At 30.4% G+C, this 14,598-nt stretch overlaps 7 protein-coding genes across 7 annotated transcripts; 4 read left to right on the top strand and 3 right to left on the bottom strand.

Annotated features, from left to right (window-relative positions):
• Window positions 1-171: 171 nt before the first annotated feature.
• Window positions 172-764, bottom strand: ELE39_003052 (uncharacterized protein; the record flags this gene model as incomplete). Its single annotated transcript, XM_067346226.1, has 2 exons — window positions 172-459; window positions 561-764. 2 exons carry the CDS (start codon window positions 762-764, stop codon window positions 172-174), a joined length of 492 nt encoding a protein of 163 aa, XP_067200752.1.
• Window positions 765-1,676: 912 nt separating this feature from the next.
• Window positions 1,677-2,024, top strand: ELE39_003051 (uncharacterized protein; the record flags this gene model as incomplete). The annotated part of the gene is made up of 1 exon (XM_067346225.1): window positions 1,677-2,024. The coding sequence occupies one exon, from the start codon at window positions 1,677-1,679 to the stop codon at window positions 2,022-2,024; it is 348 nt and encodes a 115-aa protein (XP_067200751.1).
• Window positions 2,025-2,251: 227 nt separating this feature from the next.
• ELE39_003050 (Kre35p-like) lies at window positions 2,252-4,249 on the bottom strand (the record flags this gene model as incomplete). The annotated part of the gene is made up of 1 exon (XM_067346224.1): window positions 2,252-4,249. One exon carries the CDS (start codon window positions 4,247-4,249, stop codon window positions 2,252-2,254), a length of 1,998 nt encoding a protein of 665 aa, XP_067200750.1.
• Window positions 4,250-5,371: 1,122 nt separating this feature from the next.
• Window positions 5,372-6,463, top strand: ELE39_003049 (RP-A; the record flags this gene model as incomplete). Its single annotated transcript, XM_067346223.1, has 1 exon — window positions 5,372-6,463. The coding sequence occupies one exon, from the start codon at window positions 5,372-5,374 to the stop codon at window positions 6,461-6,463; it is 1,092 nt and encodes a 363-aa protein (XP_067200749.1).
• A 406-nt stretch (window positions 6,464-6,869) lies between these two features.
• ELE39_003048 (DNA repair XRCC3) lies at window positions 6,870-7,850 on the top strand (the record flags this gene model as incomplete). Its single annotated transcript, XM_067346222.1, has 2 exons — window positions 6,870-7,055; window positions 7,125-7,850. 2 exons carry the CDS (start codon window positions 6,870-6,872, stop codon window positions 7,848-7,850), a joined length of 912 nt encoding a protein of 303 aa, XP_067200748.1.
• A 181-nt stretch (window positions 7,851-8,031) lies between these two features.
• ELE39_003088 (uncharacterized protein) lies at window positions 8,032-10,260 on the bottom strand (the record flags this gene model as incomplete). Its single annotated transcript, XM_067346262.1, has 1 exon — window positions 8,032-10,260. One exon carries the CDS (start codon window positions 10,258-10,260, stop codon window positions 8,032-8,034), a length of 2,229 nt encoding a protein of 742 aa, XP_067200788.1.
• An 852-nt stretch (window positions 10,261-11,112) lies between these two features.
• Window positions 11,113-13,593, top strand: ELE39_003087 (patatin-like phospholipase family; the record flags this gene model as incomplete). The annotated part of the gene is made up of 1 exon (XM_067346261.1): window positions 11,113-13,593. The coding sequence occupies one exon, from the start codon at window positions 11,113-11,115 to the stop codon at window positions 13,591-13,593; it is 2,481 nt and encodes an 826-aa protein (XP_067200787.1).
• Window positions 13,594-14,598: the final 1,005 nt, after the last annotated feature.

Raw genomic sequence — 14,598 nt, 5'->3', positions numbered from 1 at the left:
GCATGTTGGAGTTTTTTGAATACTTAGGAAATCAGCGAGAAGAATAATGATTGGTAGTTAATGGTTTAGAGGCGAGGCATGTACAATGCTTAATAAGCAGGGATTAACAAAAAATGTGGGGAAAAAATAGAAAAAGCCTAAAAATAGTCACCATTTTACTTCTATTTGTGTCTAATTGTTAATTGCATCCCTAATAATGTTTAATTTCTGATTCAGTGTAAAGACTTGATTTTCAAGTTTGGATACAAGTTCCAAGTTTTGATCTTTATCCATATTTTCTTGGATTTTATTCACAGTTTGCTCTAACTCAAGTTTTCTGATTTCTTTCTGATACTTGTCTATCATTGCGTTTTTTTCTTGAATTTGTTCACTCTTTATTAACAATTCTTTGCCAATTTCCTTAAGTTGATTAAGCAGTAATTTATTTTCAGTCATTATTCTATTCATTTTAGGGCACTCCTTAAAGAAATAATAGATAATTAGAGATAGATATTAGAATAAAAAGAGGTTAAGGCAGCGCTTGGAGGTATTTTATTTTGCTAAAAGATAGATGGACTTACCTTTTGGTGAGTTAAATCAATGTTTTTATAGTTTGCAAAGAGTATTCCTTTAATTTCATCAGTCATTTCCTTTTGTAAAACAAGGAATTTTCTTTCTATATCGTCAAACTCTATGTTAGAATTTTGCTTCATGAATAGTTTAACTTTCTCCATCTGTTTATTCCATGCATTTATTACAGGCAGATGAATAGATGATTCATCCATCTTTATCCCGTGTATTTCGAAGATCTAAACTGTATAGAAAACTCAGAATCAACTACTAATTTATAATTGACATTAACATCAACAAAATAAAATTTAATAAATAAATCAATGATTTGTCCAATTAATATTAGCTCGAAAAAAAGGAAAATAATTAAGAAATTTAAGATGGGATTAAGTTTCAACTTTATCCAAGAGACGTCCAATGCAATAACTAACTTTAAACTAATAGTAAATAACTATGTAAAAAAATTTTGCGACAAATTGAAAAATACTAAAAAATACAAAAAATTCAGTAACAAGAAAAAATAAATGATATATAATAAATTTCTTGCTTGCATTTCACGTGAAAAATACTTATTTCAGGAATTGTTACAATTATTTTTTAAAGTCACGGAAATTATTCAGTGTCTTTTCATATTTCAATTAGAAATAAAAATAAAAGTCGGTTGTTCTGGTCATTAAAGTAATTGAGGTGTGATTGATTTTAAAAATTTCAAATTTGCATTTTCCCCACATTTTCTTTTTTCTTTTACCTCTAAATCCATTCTAATCGGTAACAATAATCATTATAGTTTAAGGCGGGAATAAAACTTAAAATTTTTTCAACCTCGGAATTTTGTCTATGTAGTGTCGCCATAAGCGGTTTTGCCGCCACCACCTAAGCAGTTTAGCACGGTTGCCGCCAAAGCACTTGCAAACGTTTGGATTAATGAAAAAGAATTAGTGGTTATTAGAGGAAATTTAAAGAGACGGTATATAACTTTTTTTTTCTCTGAAAAGTACTAGTAAAGACAAATTAAAGAAAGATATAGGACCAAAACTGGTATGTATCTGTAGGTGTACCTGAGGCAAAAAGTCTAGTGAGAGTTTAAATAAAAGGGCGTAATTTGGGTCGAGTCTCAAGGAATTGAAATGGAGGATTCGTTAATATTGCAGATTTTGGATATTTATGCCAAGTTAATAATAGTTGTTTCTCCTTTTGGAGCAGTTTTCTTTATATTAATGGGAATTTTAATGCTCAGGTCTACATTGATTATAGAAGGAATTGCAGTAGGTTCAGAGAATTATTCGGATTCTACGCTGGCTTCATTGATAGCGGGAGCTAACTTTTTGGTAATTCTAATTGCAGCTCTTATTTATAGATCTTATAGAGCAAAATCAGCTGCTAAAAAAGCAGCTAGTGCACAGGGAAATCAAGAAAACGGATATAACTACTTTACAGGAAACAACGAGGGTGTAGTCATCTCAAGCTCAGCATAGCTATTTTAGTGCAAATAACTAGGTTACTATATTCATATTTTTATTTTTTCTTTATTTATTAATTGATAGGCATATATTAACAATTCATATGTGTGAAGCTTGTGAAACAAGACTTTTTTTTCTTTTTTTTTTCTTATTGAATACCTTTTAGATTAATTACCTGATATTTAACCTAACTGCTCTTGAATATCATTTCCAGTCTTGAAGATTATCGAAGAAAAAAAGGTCTACGAGTAACATACAGTTCTTCCTTTAATTAACTTTTTATTTTCCATTCTAATTTGTCTTTTAGTTTTCCTTTTCTCCTTATCAGGTGAATTAGCTGCGTTACTATCTAATATGGATGATTTTAGCATCGCAATATCGTCATCAGAACTTTCGTCATTATTATCGTGAACGCTAACTTTACCAAGTGATTTAGTTAATTTATTAGGGTCAGGATCTATTGTATTCTTTGTATTGGAAGGTGGAGTATGACAGTATAGTAATTTTCCAGTCCAGTAATCTCTTAAAATCATCCTACCAGCTTTACTCCAGTCTGGAATTGCTCCTTTTCCTTGCTGGAACAGATGCCTAGTTTCACAAAGCTTGTTTAGAAATTGAGCAGAATCAAATATTCTTGGTACTTGATAGTCAATTCCATCAAAATAAGTCTTATATAGTTGTGCAGAGATTCTATCTCCAATTAATTGAATTGTATCCAGAAAGTTACCTCTAAAATGATCAATGGGAGTGACCCCATTAATTAGAAGATGCTCTTTTGTGCTCGTAAAAGAAGGCATAACTAGACCTGGACAGTCACATAAAGTAATGAAATTTTGATCTTCATATTTATCATTTAAATGCGGAGGTTTTAATCTAAGGGTCTGTAAATGTTTAGTTTTACCTGGGGTTCTGCTTATTGAAGATTTTTGACTTCCAAAAAGAGCATTAACAATGGAGGATTTCCCGACATTTGGGAATCCAACCATACCTATTGTCAACTCTCCTGGATTCAGTGGGTCCAATTTTACAGAGTTGCAAATTTCGGAATCAGTTTTAGCTTTTGATTTATTCTTTAAGCCACTATTTGGCATATTCTCATCTTCTTCATCTTCCTTAACTTCCTCAAAATCTCCTTCATAATCACCTTCATCCTCGTTGCCTTCCTCATCTTCGTTATCATTCTCTTCTTCCTCTTCCTCCTCGGTATTGAGTTCTTCCTTACCGTTTTTGATATCTTGATTATCTTTCATATCACTGCTTTGAGTAATAGTGATAATGTTTTCATTGATTTCTTTATATTCTTCGCTTTTTTCGCATAGGTATCTTTGTTTGGAGGCTTCGTAGACTTCAGAGGCAAGTTCGTAAAGCTTATACATTAATTGGTGAGTCGAAAGTACATCAAAATCATTAATATTTTTCAGACTAAAGTCCTCAAATATGTAAGATCCAAGATTTTCCCTTTTATTAATTTCATTTAAAGCAGAAAAAAAGTAAACTTTGAGATTCGGGGCATTGTCTTTAAAGTATTGAATCCATTGCTTTCTCAGCTCCAAAGTAAGAAAATCAGCCTTGTTGAAAAGTAAAACTACTTTCTTTAAAGGATCTATTTCATTAATATATCTTTCCAAATCAATATTTCTAAAAAATAAAGGATCTCTACTATCAATAATCTCAACAACTACGTGGCTCTTTTCAATTGTTCTCCACAATTGTCTCCAAAACTCTAAATTCTTCTCAAATGGAGTCACAAATAACCCTGTTAACTCCTCTTCATCTGCTATTGATTTTCTCCATGTTAAGAATGCTTCTTTTTCCAAGTTATCCAAATATTCCATATTGGGAGCTCTTCTGTTTCTGCAATTTGGTCCTACTAATAACATTGGACGTCTAGGTATTGGTAAATTAATTACTTTCCCATCAAAAAATTTCTCCTTTTTTAAAATTAAATTACTACTGGATGTATTTACTCCATTTTCAGATATAATTTTTATTACTTTTTCTTCCTCAAAATTTTCTTGTGCTCTGAGAGATGTTGATAAATATTCATCCAAATCTGTCATTTCTATAATACTTTTATTATTCAATTTATTATAGTTATCACATATAACATCCAACAAGTGCTCTTTATCATTAGATGTAACTTCAAACTTTTTCTGAGAAGAGTTCCATATTGCCTTGCCAAGCTGGCTCTGATTTATTCCCTTCTTTTTTGAAATAAACTTTTTTCCACCACCACCCATACTAACTCTATTCTAATATAAAATCTTTACTAATACTCAGAAATATGTGATATTCCACACCTTATTCTTTTAGCTTCAACTAGAACTTCTTATTCTTCTAAATTTTTTTTTAGCTTTGGAACGTGAATAGATATATGCCACTTGTAAAAATGACATTTATAAATTATAGTGCCGCCAAATACATATTAACTTAATATTTAAAAATTACAGTTTGTTTTTTTTTTGCTCAGATTTGCACATTCAGGGGCTTTTCTAAAATATCTTAAAAAAAAGCATTTTAGACATACAATTTCGTTCTTTTTAAATACTCTATTTTTTTTTCTCCCTATTACTTCCACAATTAATTTACATGTAATATAGTACCGGTATGTAATTACCTGCCATGCATGAATATTTTTAAATAAAAATTTTTCAGAGTAAATAAATTTGCATTTATATGAATAAGCAGGTAATTACTGTATAAAAAAAAATTAAAGCAATGTTTATAATCATTTATAAATAATGAGTAATTACACAAAACTTAAATATTTATATTTTAATTCTCAAAATCGTCAGAAGAATTTAAAAAAGAATCAAGATTTAAAATTTAATCAAATAAAAAAGTTTAATATAATTTAATGTGGACAACCGTGCATGCAGATTGACAAATATTGTTTGTAGAACATTTGACATGAAAGTGTAGCGGGTAAATGGATTGAGAAGATAAAAAGATTTTTTTTTTCCAGCAATATACAAAATTGTGAGGACTGAATGGTTCAAGTGGTAATAAAGTGAAATAATAAGTTTTTCTTTTTTTTCTTTTTATTTTTAAATGATATCTACACAACAATTGGTGCCAAAAAGTGAATTTAAAAATTTACCCCTCATGATCGGAATATTGTTTGCACAGTAATATTAAAGGGGAATAAAGAGAGAAAACAAAAAAAAATAGTAAATTGCAAAGATTGGTAAATTATTACAGATTTAGGTGCCTTGATAGTGGCACTTTAATAAAGTAGACGGATTTAGAGAACAATACAGGGAAAAGGTTGAAAAGGTAAATTTTAGAAAGAGGTTTAAACTAAGGAAGTAATAAAATTATATTAATATTAGACTATATTAACTGAAACGCAAAATTTCAAGATGAATTTTGGTGGAAATAGTAAACCTTTTGGAGGATTTGGAATGGATGATATGAATGAATCTGGTGGGTTTATGATTGATGGTAATGATAGTTCTCTACAAAATAATAATGAAAGAAAACAAAATACAAGTAGTGAGCAGAAATTAGCACCATTAAAAGTTTGTATGATTCTTCGATCATACAGTAACTTTGTGACACTAAGCAGATTTCAGCTTTTTGACAGGGATATTAACTTGTTCAAGTTAGTAGGATTTGTTAGAAATGTCGAGCAAGATGATTATCCTCAAAGGCTGCGCTTTTATTTGGATGATGGCTCAGGGTTGATTCTAATAGACTGGCTGGTAGATAATACCGGGACGAAGTACAAGCAGGATTTGGTGAATTCTATCCATGAGGGATGCTTTGTAAAGATTTTTGGAGAATTGACTTTAATGGTTTCGGAACCATCAGTAAGAGCTTTTGTAGTGCGCCCATTAGTATGTACTGATGAGATTTCACTACATGATATTGACGTTGCAAGCTATATAGTAAGAAGTATGTATGGTAGTGCCAATGATTTGGGAAGAGTACAAGTTTCTGATTCTAACGTGGTGATTAACAAACAAGGATCAACTAATTATGGAACTGCAGAAGATTCTGTAAAGGAGTCTAATCAGAATATTGTGACTTCAATGTTTAATTTGAGTGGACAGTTTGGAAGTAATAACAGTAATAATGTAAATCATAACAATGAAAGTAACTTTAATAATTACGGATGTAATGGCAATAATTATAGCAACGACCAGAATATCCCAATGAATAAACTACCAATAAGGGTGGTTTCAGCTATTGCACCAAAGTCTAATAATTTCAATTCCGGAGCTGGAGTTCAAAGTAACCCTCTAAGGCTAAGAGAAATCATTTCCTGCATATTAGACCAGGCATCAAATGAAGGTAGCCCAGAAATGACTATTGATGCTATCTTTGACTCCTTGATCACAAGGGATGTTCATGCGACACATGACGACATTAGAAATCAGCTCAAGAACTTGGTTGGAGAGGCAAAGGTTTATCAAACTAATCCTCACACTTGGCGAGCCACTGGCTATTAGAATACATGTTAAAGAGGCCAGTCACAAGAGTTCTTAAATATACTCAGGAATTAATCAGGAAGTTATTTCAACAAGCTGTAGAAAAAGGGTGAAAAAACATTTAGCACCAAACTATTTTCAACTACACATAATTATAAAGTATTTTTTGCTGAGTTTTTACTAAATACAAATAAAATGTTAAGGAGTGGGAGAGTTATAAATTAAAACAATTATGAATTTATTCATTTTTTCATTACCTAAAGGCATTTACTGCATTAATATTTGGCTCTCTCCCTGCCCCCCACCCCAAAAGTATCTGGCATATTCTTGCGCTCAATGAAAGTTAACTTTAAAGAAAACTGATTAGTTGTTATTTTGGTAAAATGCAGAAGACAAGGACCGGCCAAAAGTAATAAGATTTGATTCAATGAAAAAGGTATTAGGGAAGGTGGGGGGTTTTGAATTAACATGGTGGAGATCCAGAGGAGCAGAAGAAATCGTCTCAAGCTCAGAGCAGATGTTGATGGACGATACAAGGCTATCAACAGGATCAGATATTGTAGATAAGGCTTTTAACGGAGGGATCCCGAAAAGAATATTGTTTGAGATAACGGTGAGTGATTTCTGAGTAACCTTGATTCTCGTTAACTTATCAGTTAATTTTCGTTATCTTCTTTTATAGGGAGAAGCAGGAACTGGTAAAACTCAGTGGTGTTTAACTCTGATAACTTCAGTGTTGTTAAGGAATGTGGATTTTACCAAAGTTGGGGAGCTTAATAATGATATTGGGATTGTTTGTGTAATTTACACAGAAAATGGAGTATTTTCCAATGGTAGACTGGCAGAAATTCTCAAATCAAAATTAGAGTTCGAGTATTTACGAGCAAATTCAAAGGACCGATTGGATGGAGATGAAGATATTTCCCTCGACATTTTGTCAGAAAAATTAATGAATTTCGTTAAGATCTACAAGATTAGTACTTTAGAAGATTTTAATGTTTTTCTACAAAGAGTTATACCTGGTATTTGTTTGAATCACAAAATTGATGCAATCTTCATTGACTCTATTACAAATGTATACCGTTCAAAAGTTTCATTTTCAGAAAATAGTTCAGCATCTACAAGCCTGATACAATTTTCAAATATTTTCAAGAGAATTTCTGTAGACCAAGATTCCTGGCTGATTGTAACTAATCAAACTACAACAGAGATTAATGAATTACAGATACCTGGGAGTAATGTCGTTGGAAATAACCAAAAACCGAGTTTAGGCCTCGTTTGGTCTAATTCTATTAACTGGAGAATATTCCTTTCAAAAAGAGTATCCCCTTGTTTAGGTGAAAACCAAAACATACCGTACAGAGAATTAAGAGTTGAGCTTTCATCTGAAATCCCAAAAATTAAGTAAGTTGAATAGTACTTGTCTATATATAATAAATTAAATAAATATATTTAAAACCCTTAATAATTCTTAATTAATTAACTTATTCTATATTTTTGCTTAAACAGATTACCCTTTTCTATTCAGAAGAGAGGAATCACTGACGGAGATGTGGATAATCGCTAACTATTTTATTAAATAGCAATATTTATCTTTTCTTGAGCTTGACTTGCTTGGTAAGAATTGGTATTATTGAAGAAGTAAGCTGTAGAAGAAGGATCATCAGGTAATATATGTGAATTTTGAAGGGTATCCAGGCAATTATCCCAAATATATTGCGTCTATTTATGGAGAGTATCTCATTCAATGCACTGAACACAATCAAATAGATTATCCATGTTTGTAGCTTTTCACAGATTTTGGAACTTAGAGGATAATAGCTATTTCCAATGTTACTGCTTGTTCTTAAGCTCATTATCAATGGATAAATGTATCCAAACACCATGCATCCAATCAAGTTTACTATAAAGGAAGGAAACAGTAAAATAATCCACTGTGGAACTTGACCAATCAGAATGATTGCAACCAAAATCCAGTATTTAAATTTGCTTGATTTATTCATCATATTTTCACCAATGAATAAGCAGTAAGCTCTCCAACTTTCTGGAAGCCAGCCAATTATTACATTATTGTCCAACAAATTCGCAATTATCTTGAGTTGGCTTGAGGCTTTTCCTTCACTCCCCTCTACACTACCGCCAGTAGTGCCACTATTGCCAGAACTTAAGGAAAGATGTGGCATTGTGTTACTATGTAGTAGCTCTGGCTTAATATAAGATCTTCTCCTAACAGTTTTACAGCTCACTGCTGTGGTTTCTTCTAATTCATCGTTAATGGATGGAAGCGACCTTGTAATATTTTTGGGATTCAAGCTCATAAATAGATTTGGGGAGCTATTAGAAATATCGTTTTGATTATTAACATGGCTGAATAAAGATATTCCAAGCAAATTATTTGAGATCCAGTCAATTATTGCTATTATATAATTCCTTGATAACATTGAGAGTGATGGGTATTCATAAATCACCAAATTATTTTCAGAAGATTGAAATTCTTTAACTGAGCGATTTTTATTACGACAGTTTCCGTTATTATATTCGTCTGCTTGGCCATCATCTTCCCCTTCACTATCTTCCTGATCACTATTGCCGTCTCCAACATTTTCTTGGCCACAACCTTCATAGCCATCAAGCCTCTGAAAGCAGCTACTGGAGTCAATTCCAACATTAATCCTGGAATCTTTGAATAGTATTGAGAAGCAGCTGTCATGATCCTGAATGAACTTGATCTGAAGCAATATATTCAGTACGACAATTGAAATTAGTAAATATTTCCAGTTTATATTAATAGTTAATAGGAGAATATACTTTATTATACTAGTTGGAAACTTGATAATAAGTCCAACAGGCTGTATTATGACAGATACAAGTTTATATTTACTTGCGAAAAAGATTAGTTTTAAATTTGAACTTGAAAAGTTATTAATAGTATTCAATATTAATATATTTACTACTTTGAAGTATTTTATTGTAATGCTTGAAATGTATTTAATACTATTTCCAAGGATGTAGTTCTTTAGATAAAAGTAAATAAGCCACAAATTAAAGTAATCGACCCAACATTGAATTACTTTAATTTGTATGATTTCCTTTGCCATCGAACTTTTTGAGTTTAATAGTGTTAGAGAACTGTTAAGTTTTCCTGATGAGAGTGATCTTTTATATCTACTTCCAATTCGATAAGAAAGCGTCTCTAGTAGGTTCAGAATAATGTCGGTATTGCTATATTTCTCAAATATTGAAATAAATTTGTAAATTGGTGTATTCTCAAGGCAGTAATCTCCATATAAAGAATTGTATAGTGAAATAGTGGCCTTAATTGTAGGCATCCAAAGAATCCAAATGCGTATTAAAATAGCTTCAAAGTATAATTTAGGAACAATAATGCATAAAGGCAAGTAAATTGTGAAAATAAAAATCAAATATGGAGACAATATAAAGAGCAAATGATTTATTAGAATCGACCATTTCATATGGTAATGCTTTCTCAATCTTTGTATTGACCTATATAACTTACTAATCACATAGATTAATATATATAAAATTATTATTGTCACCAGAATGTAAATCTTTTGTTGCAAGGTAACCAAATCAGTAATTCTACATATGAATTTGTATGCATTCTTGAAAAAGAAAATTAAGTATGAATTGAATTGAAAAGCCCAGGCCAGTAATGAGGTTAAAAACAAAATTAGATTTACGGAAAGTTCAACCAGAATCTCTGATACTTGTTTAATTGACTGGAAAAGCTTAATAAAGCGTAAAAACAAAACATCTTCCCTGGATGCATTTGCACCTAAATCTTTAAAGTTTTTCATCAACAGGGAAAAATTTGACAATTTGGCGACCAAGGAAACTTGATTCTCTTGACTTTTTATATTTTTATATTTTAATTTTCCTAAGAGGATTTATAGATTTGATAAAAGATTCCTTCAAAAGTCCTTTTACAATAAATCCAAGTGGAATCAAGCTTCCATTAAGGTGTGGGTCGTAGAAATATTTTAGAAAGGCTGGATTTACTCGGCAATTACCCGAAATTTTATTTAATTGCAAATAAATAAGTAAATATTTGAATATATATACACGTATTTATTACTTTAGTAAACATTTTGGTTCAATTAGTATAATTTACGCGGTACATATGCAATGAATTTTTTTACACGTAAGCGAGGAAAAAAAAAAATAAATGGCATGTGGGGAAATTGCATTTAAAAATTGACACACACGAAGAAAAATTAAATTAAAATATTAAAAAAAATTAGAATTTATTTTTCTTATTTTTTATTTTCCCCCCAAAACAACTTTATTGAGAGTATTGACTCTTCGCACGTAAATTAAATCTAAGAATTTACAAAACAAGTACTTCCTATTGCCTGAATTAATGATTTTGGAGTGATACATTTAATTTAATATATAAATCTATTAAGTAAGATGGTAAAAAACTAAATAATAGAAATTATTAAGCTACTTTTTGATTCTGAATGGTATCATAAATACCATCAAAATTCCAAATCAGATACGGAATTATTTAGAGGGTGTGGAAAATAAATTGAAGAAATTGTTTTAATAATATATTTAGTATATGAAACATATTGATATATATAAATAATAAATATATCCACATGCATGTAAGCATGTAATAGTATTTGCATGTGATACATCTGACAATGATGAGCACATGGTTGATAATATTTTTGGTCCACTTGATATTCTCAACAACTTTTATAACAACATTTGCATTGGGAATTTTAATTAATGCAAGAATTAGGCAATATGCATTAATATGGATGGCATGGTGCTTGTGGCTATTGGGTTCATTTCTGTTCTCGTTTGGAAGGGTAATGCTGGGATTATATCACATATTTAGAATATCTGTAAATATAGTACTGTTTATATCATCTAGCTTATTATTAAGATTAAGTTCGTGGATTAGAAGTTTCCATACTGCAAGGGATGAACTATATTACAGGTTGGAACAATCAAATAGTTATGATGAATGGTTCAGTATTGGTGCTAAGTTGGATGAGATTTGTGGTGGAAATGAATGGAGAGCAATTGAGGAGACAGATGACTACCAGTGGATTTACTTAAAGGAGTATATAATTCGGTTGAAAGAGGCAAGGAGAAACAATAATTTGAAGAAATTGGTATTTCTATTAAGATGGTGTTGTGATAGGAATTTTGCGTCAATATCAAAACAAGCATTATATAATAAGGCCTTTTCAGGTACAAAAATTCTAATAGATGAGTTTGAAGAGGAAATTGAAAATGTATTAAAGTTTTTGACAATGTGTTCAAAATCTTTAGAACTTTCGGTTGAGCTTGAAAGTGCTTTAAGTGATAGAAATGCATACAAGCTTTCTTCGGATCAAGATTCAAGGTCGAATTCAATAGAAAGATTGATTAGCTTCTCAAAGCAGTCAAGTATTTACTCAAGTAATTCATTATTCAATAAGGAAATAGAAGATAATTCAATAAATTTTAGTATGGAGGATGGCAATGAAGGTTTGGATTTTGATGATATAGAAAAGCTTTTGGCAGAAGAAGACAAAGAGAATTCCAACGATGATTCAATTAAGGAAGAGACTAAAAGTTTTTACTTAATTGAAAATCAACAAGAACTTTCAATTACAGGAAAAATAAATAATAATATTAATAACTCATCTTTTTCACCCAACAGAATATCTTTAAAAAATAGAGACTTAATAAATACTTCAATTTCTTCTTTATCGGAGTTTAAGGTGGAGAATATGGTTAAGAACGTTTCTATCCAGACATGCGAAAAGTGTTTGGCAAATAATGAGGAGATTAAAGCAAAGCGAGATGAATTAAAATCTGGTATTACTAGAGAGTGCTATTGTAAGGAAGAGGATGATGGTTTACAAGTTACTGATAGTGGGTTTAATATTGCAAGAGACGGAAATAATAAATTGAATCCTGATTGGGAGTATTATTATGAAAATAGAGTAGGAAAAAATTTGACGAGTCTATGTAGCTTTGAAACAGGTACTGGATCAATCCTAACGTTTTCAAAAAATGAAGGTACATTAGCAAGTAATAGTTTAATTCATTATTTGGAACTTCTAGGGCATTCAACGGGCAAAACTGCTTTATGCTTAAGTGGAGGAGGAGCTTTGGCAATGTATCATTTAGGTGTTGTAAAGGTTTTATTAGAACAGAATATAATGCCAAAAATAATCAATGGTACAAGTGGGGGTTCAATTGTTGCAGCTTTACTTGCAACAAAAAGTAATGAAGAGGTTTTGAATGAATATATTAAACCAACTGTTTCAAGTATGCATGGCCATCGTTGGTTTCCTCCTCTATTAGATCAGATCCGTCATTTCTTAGTAAAAGGTTATATGATAGATCCAAAAGAATTTATTAAAACTTGCCAGACTTACTTTAAGAATTATACATTTTATGAAGCGTATAAATTAACAGGAAGGATTGTAACAATAACTGTGAGTCCAACTCATGTTACTCCAGAATTTACCGAGCCATTAGTTTTAAATTGTGTTACTACTCCAGATATTTTACTTTGGAGTGCAGTTGCAGCTTCTTGTGCACTACCAGGATTAATGCCAGTTGCAGAATTATTTGCAAAAGAAAATCATACCAATAAAATAATCCGATATTTTCCTCCAGGAATGAAATGGATGGATGGATCGATTTCTCAAGATATACCGCATAAAGAGTTATCAACGTTATTTAATGTGCGTCAATTTATTGTATCACAAGTAAATCCACATCATGTACCTTTTGTTTCAGTGAATCCAATTAATACAAGCATAATTCACCCAGAACGTACATTTTTACATAATGTTTTAAATTGGTTAACTTTGGATATTAAATACAGGTATACTAAACTAGCAAAATTGAAATTAATTCCAAAGTTATTTGGAAAAGATGTCAGTAATTTTTGGATGTTACAAGAAATTGAAGGTCATGTTACAATTACTCCAAGAATCTCTCTTTTTGATTGGTATAGGTGTATTAATCATCCATCATATGATGATATGCTTCACTTTATAACTGAAGGTGAAAGGAGAACATGGCCATATGTTATGAGAATTAAGCATATGAATTTTCTGGAAAAAACCATCAAGGATACCATTCGTAATATTAAGTATGGTTCCAGGAGGAAATAATTTTTGAGTGAATAATTGTTCTTTTATGTAAATATAATAATTTTTATCAAAATTTAGTAATAGTATGATGATGATGATGATTATTATTATTATATAATTTGACAACAAATATTGCATATTAAAACTACCTAAAAAATTATTTGAGCGGCATATGTGGGGAGGCTATTGTTGTTGATAACGTGTCAATTAAAAAAAAGAAATCAAGAATTTGCATGCAATGTGATGTCAAAAAAATAGGGTTGCATGCAAATTTGCAATTTTTTTTTGAGTGAAAATATTCTCATTAGTTTTAGTATTATAATTTGGATTTATAAGTGTATATTTTTTTTTTGAATAGTTGTAAATAATAACTATTATTGCTTGGTGAAAATACAAAATAAGCCTTAAAAAAAACATCTTTTACTTTTTCATTAATTTGGTCTGATGAATGGTTTAAAGTTTTCCCGAGAGTTCCTGGAACCTATGAATAATAAATTCTTGTAGGTATATACTCTTATATTTGTAATCCAAATAAATATGCTTATGGTGCTCTTTCATTTAACAATGGAAACAAGTTTAAAGCTACAATATAACAGAATGGGAAACGTATATTACTGAAGAAAAAAAGTCATGTAAATATTTGAATGAGGAAATTTTTAAGAACATTTTAGGAAATAGAACAAGGTTAAAAAGATGCTCAAACAACTAAAGTAAGTTCTTTGGAAGTGTAAATGTTGAGTAAAATCTCAGAAGAAAAATGCTGAGTTGAGTTAATGTATTAATTGAAAGAATAATAATAACACAAAGTATTGTAATCATGTCAGCATTAATCTCAAAATGACATGGCGCCAAAACATACAAAAACTAAAAATTCAACTCAAAGAATTCTGTAATCATTACAATTGTTATTAATATTAAAAAAAAATAGAGAATTAAAATTTGTAGGTGCATATGAAAGAAGAAAAATACATTTATAATAAATTTTATTCTGAAAATTTTTATTTTGAAGAAATTTAATGTATAGGT

Source organism: Cryptosporidium sp. chipmunk genotype I, assembly GCF_004936735.1.
Source record: "Cryptosporidium sp. chipmunk genotype I strain 37763 chromosome Unknown contig_4, whole genome shotgun sequence".
NCBI classification, from domain to species: domain Eukaryota; phylum Apicomplexa; class Conoidasida; order Eucoccidiorida; family Cryptosporidiidae; genus Cryptosporidium; species Cryptosporidium sp. chipmunk genotype I.
This window is presented reverse-complemented; position numbering and strand designations above follow the sequence as displayed.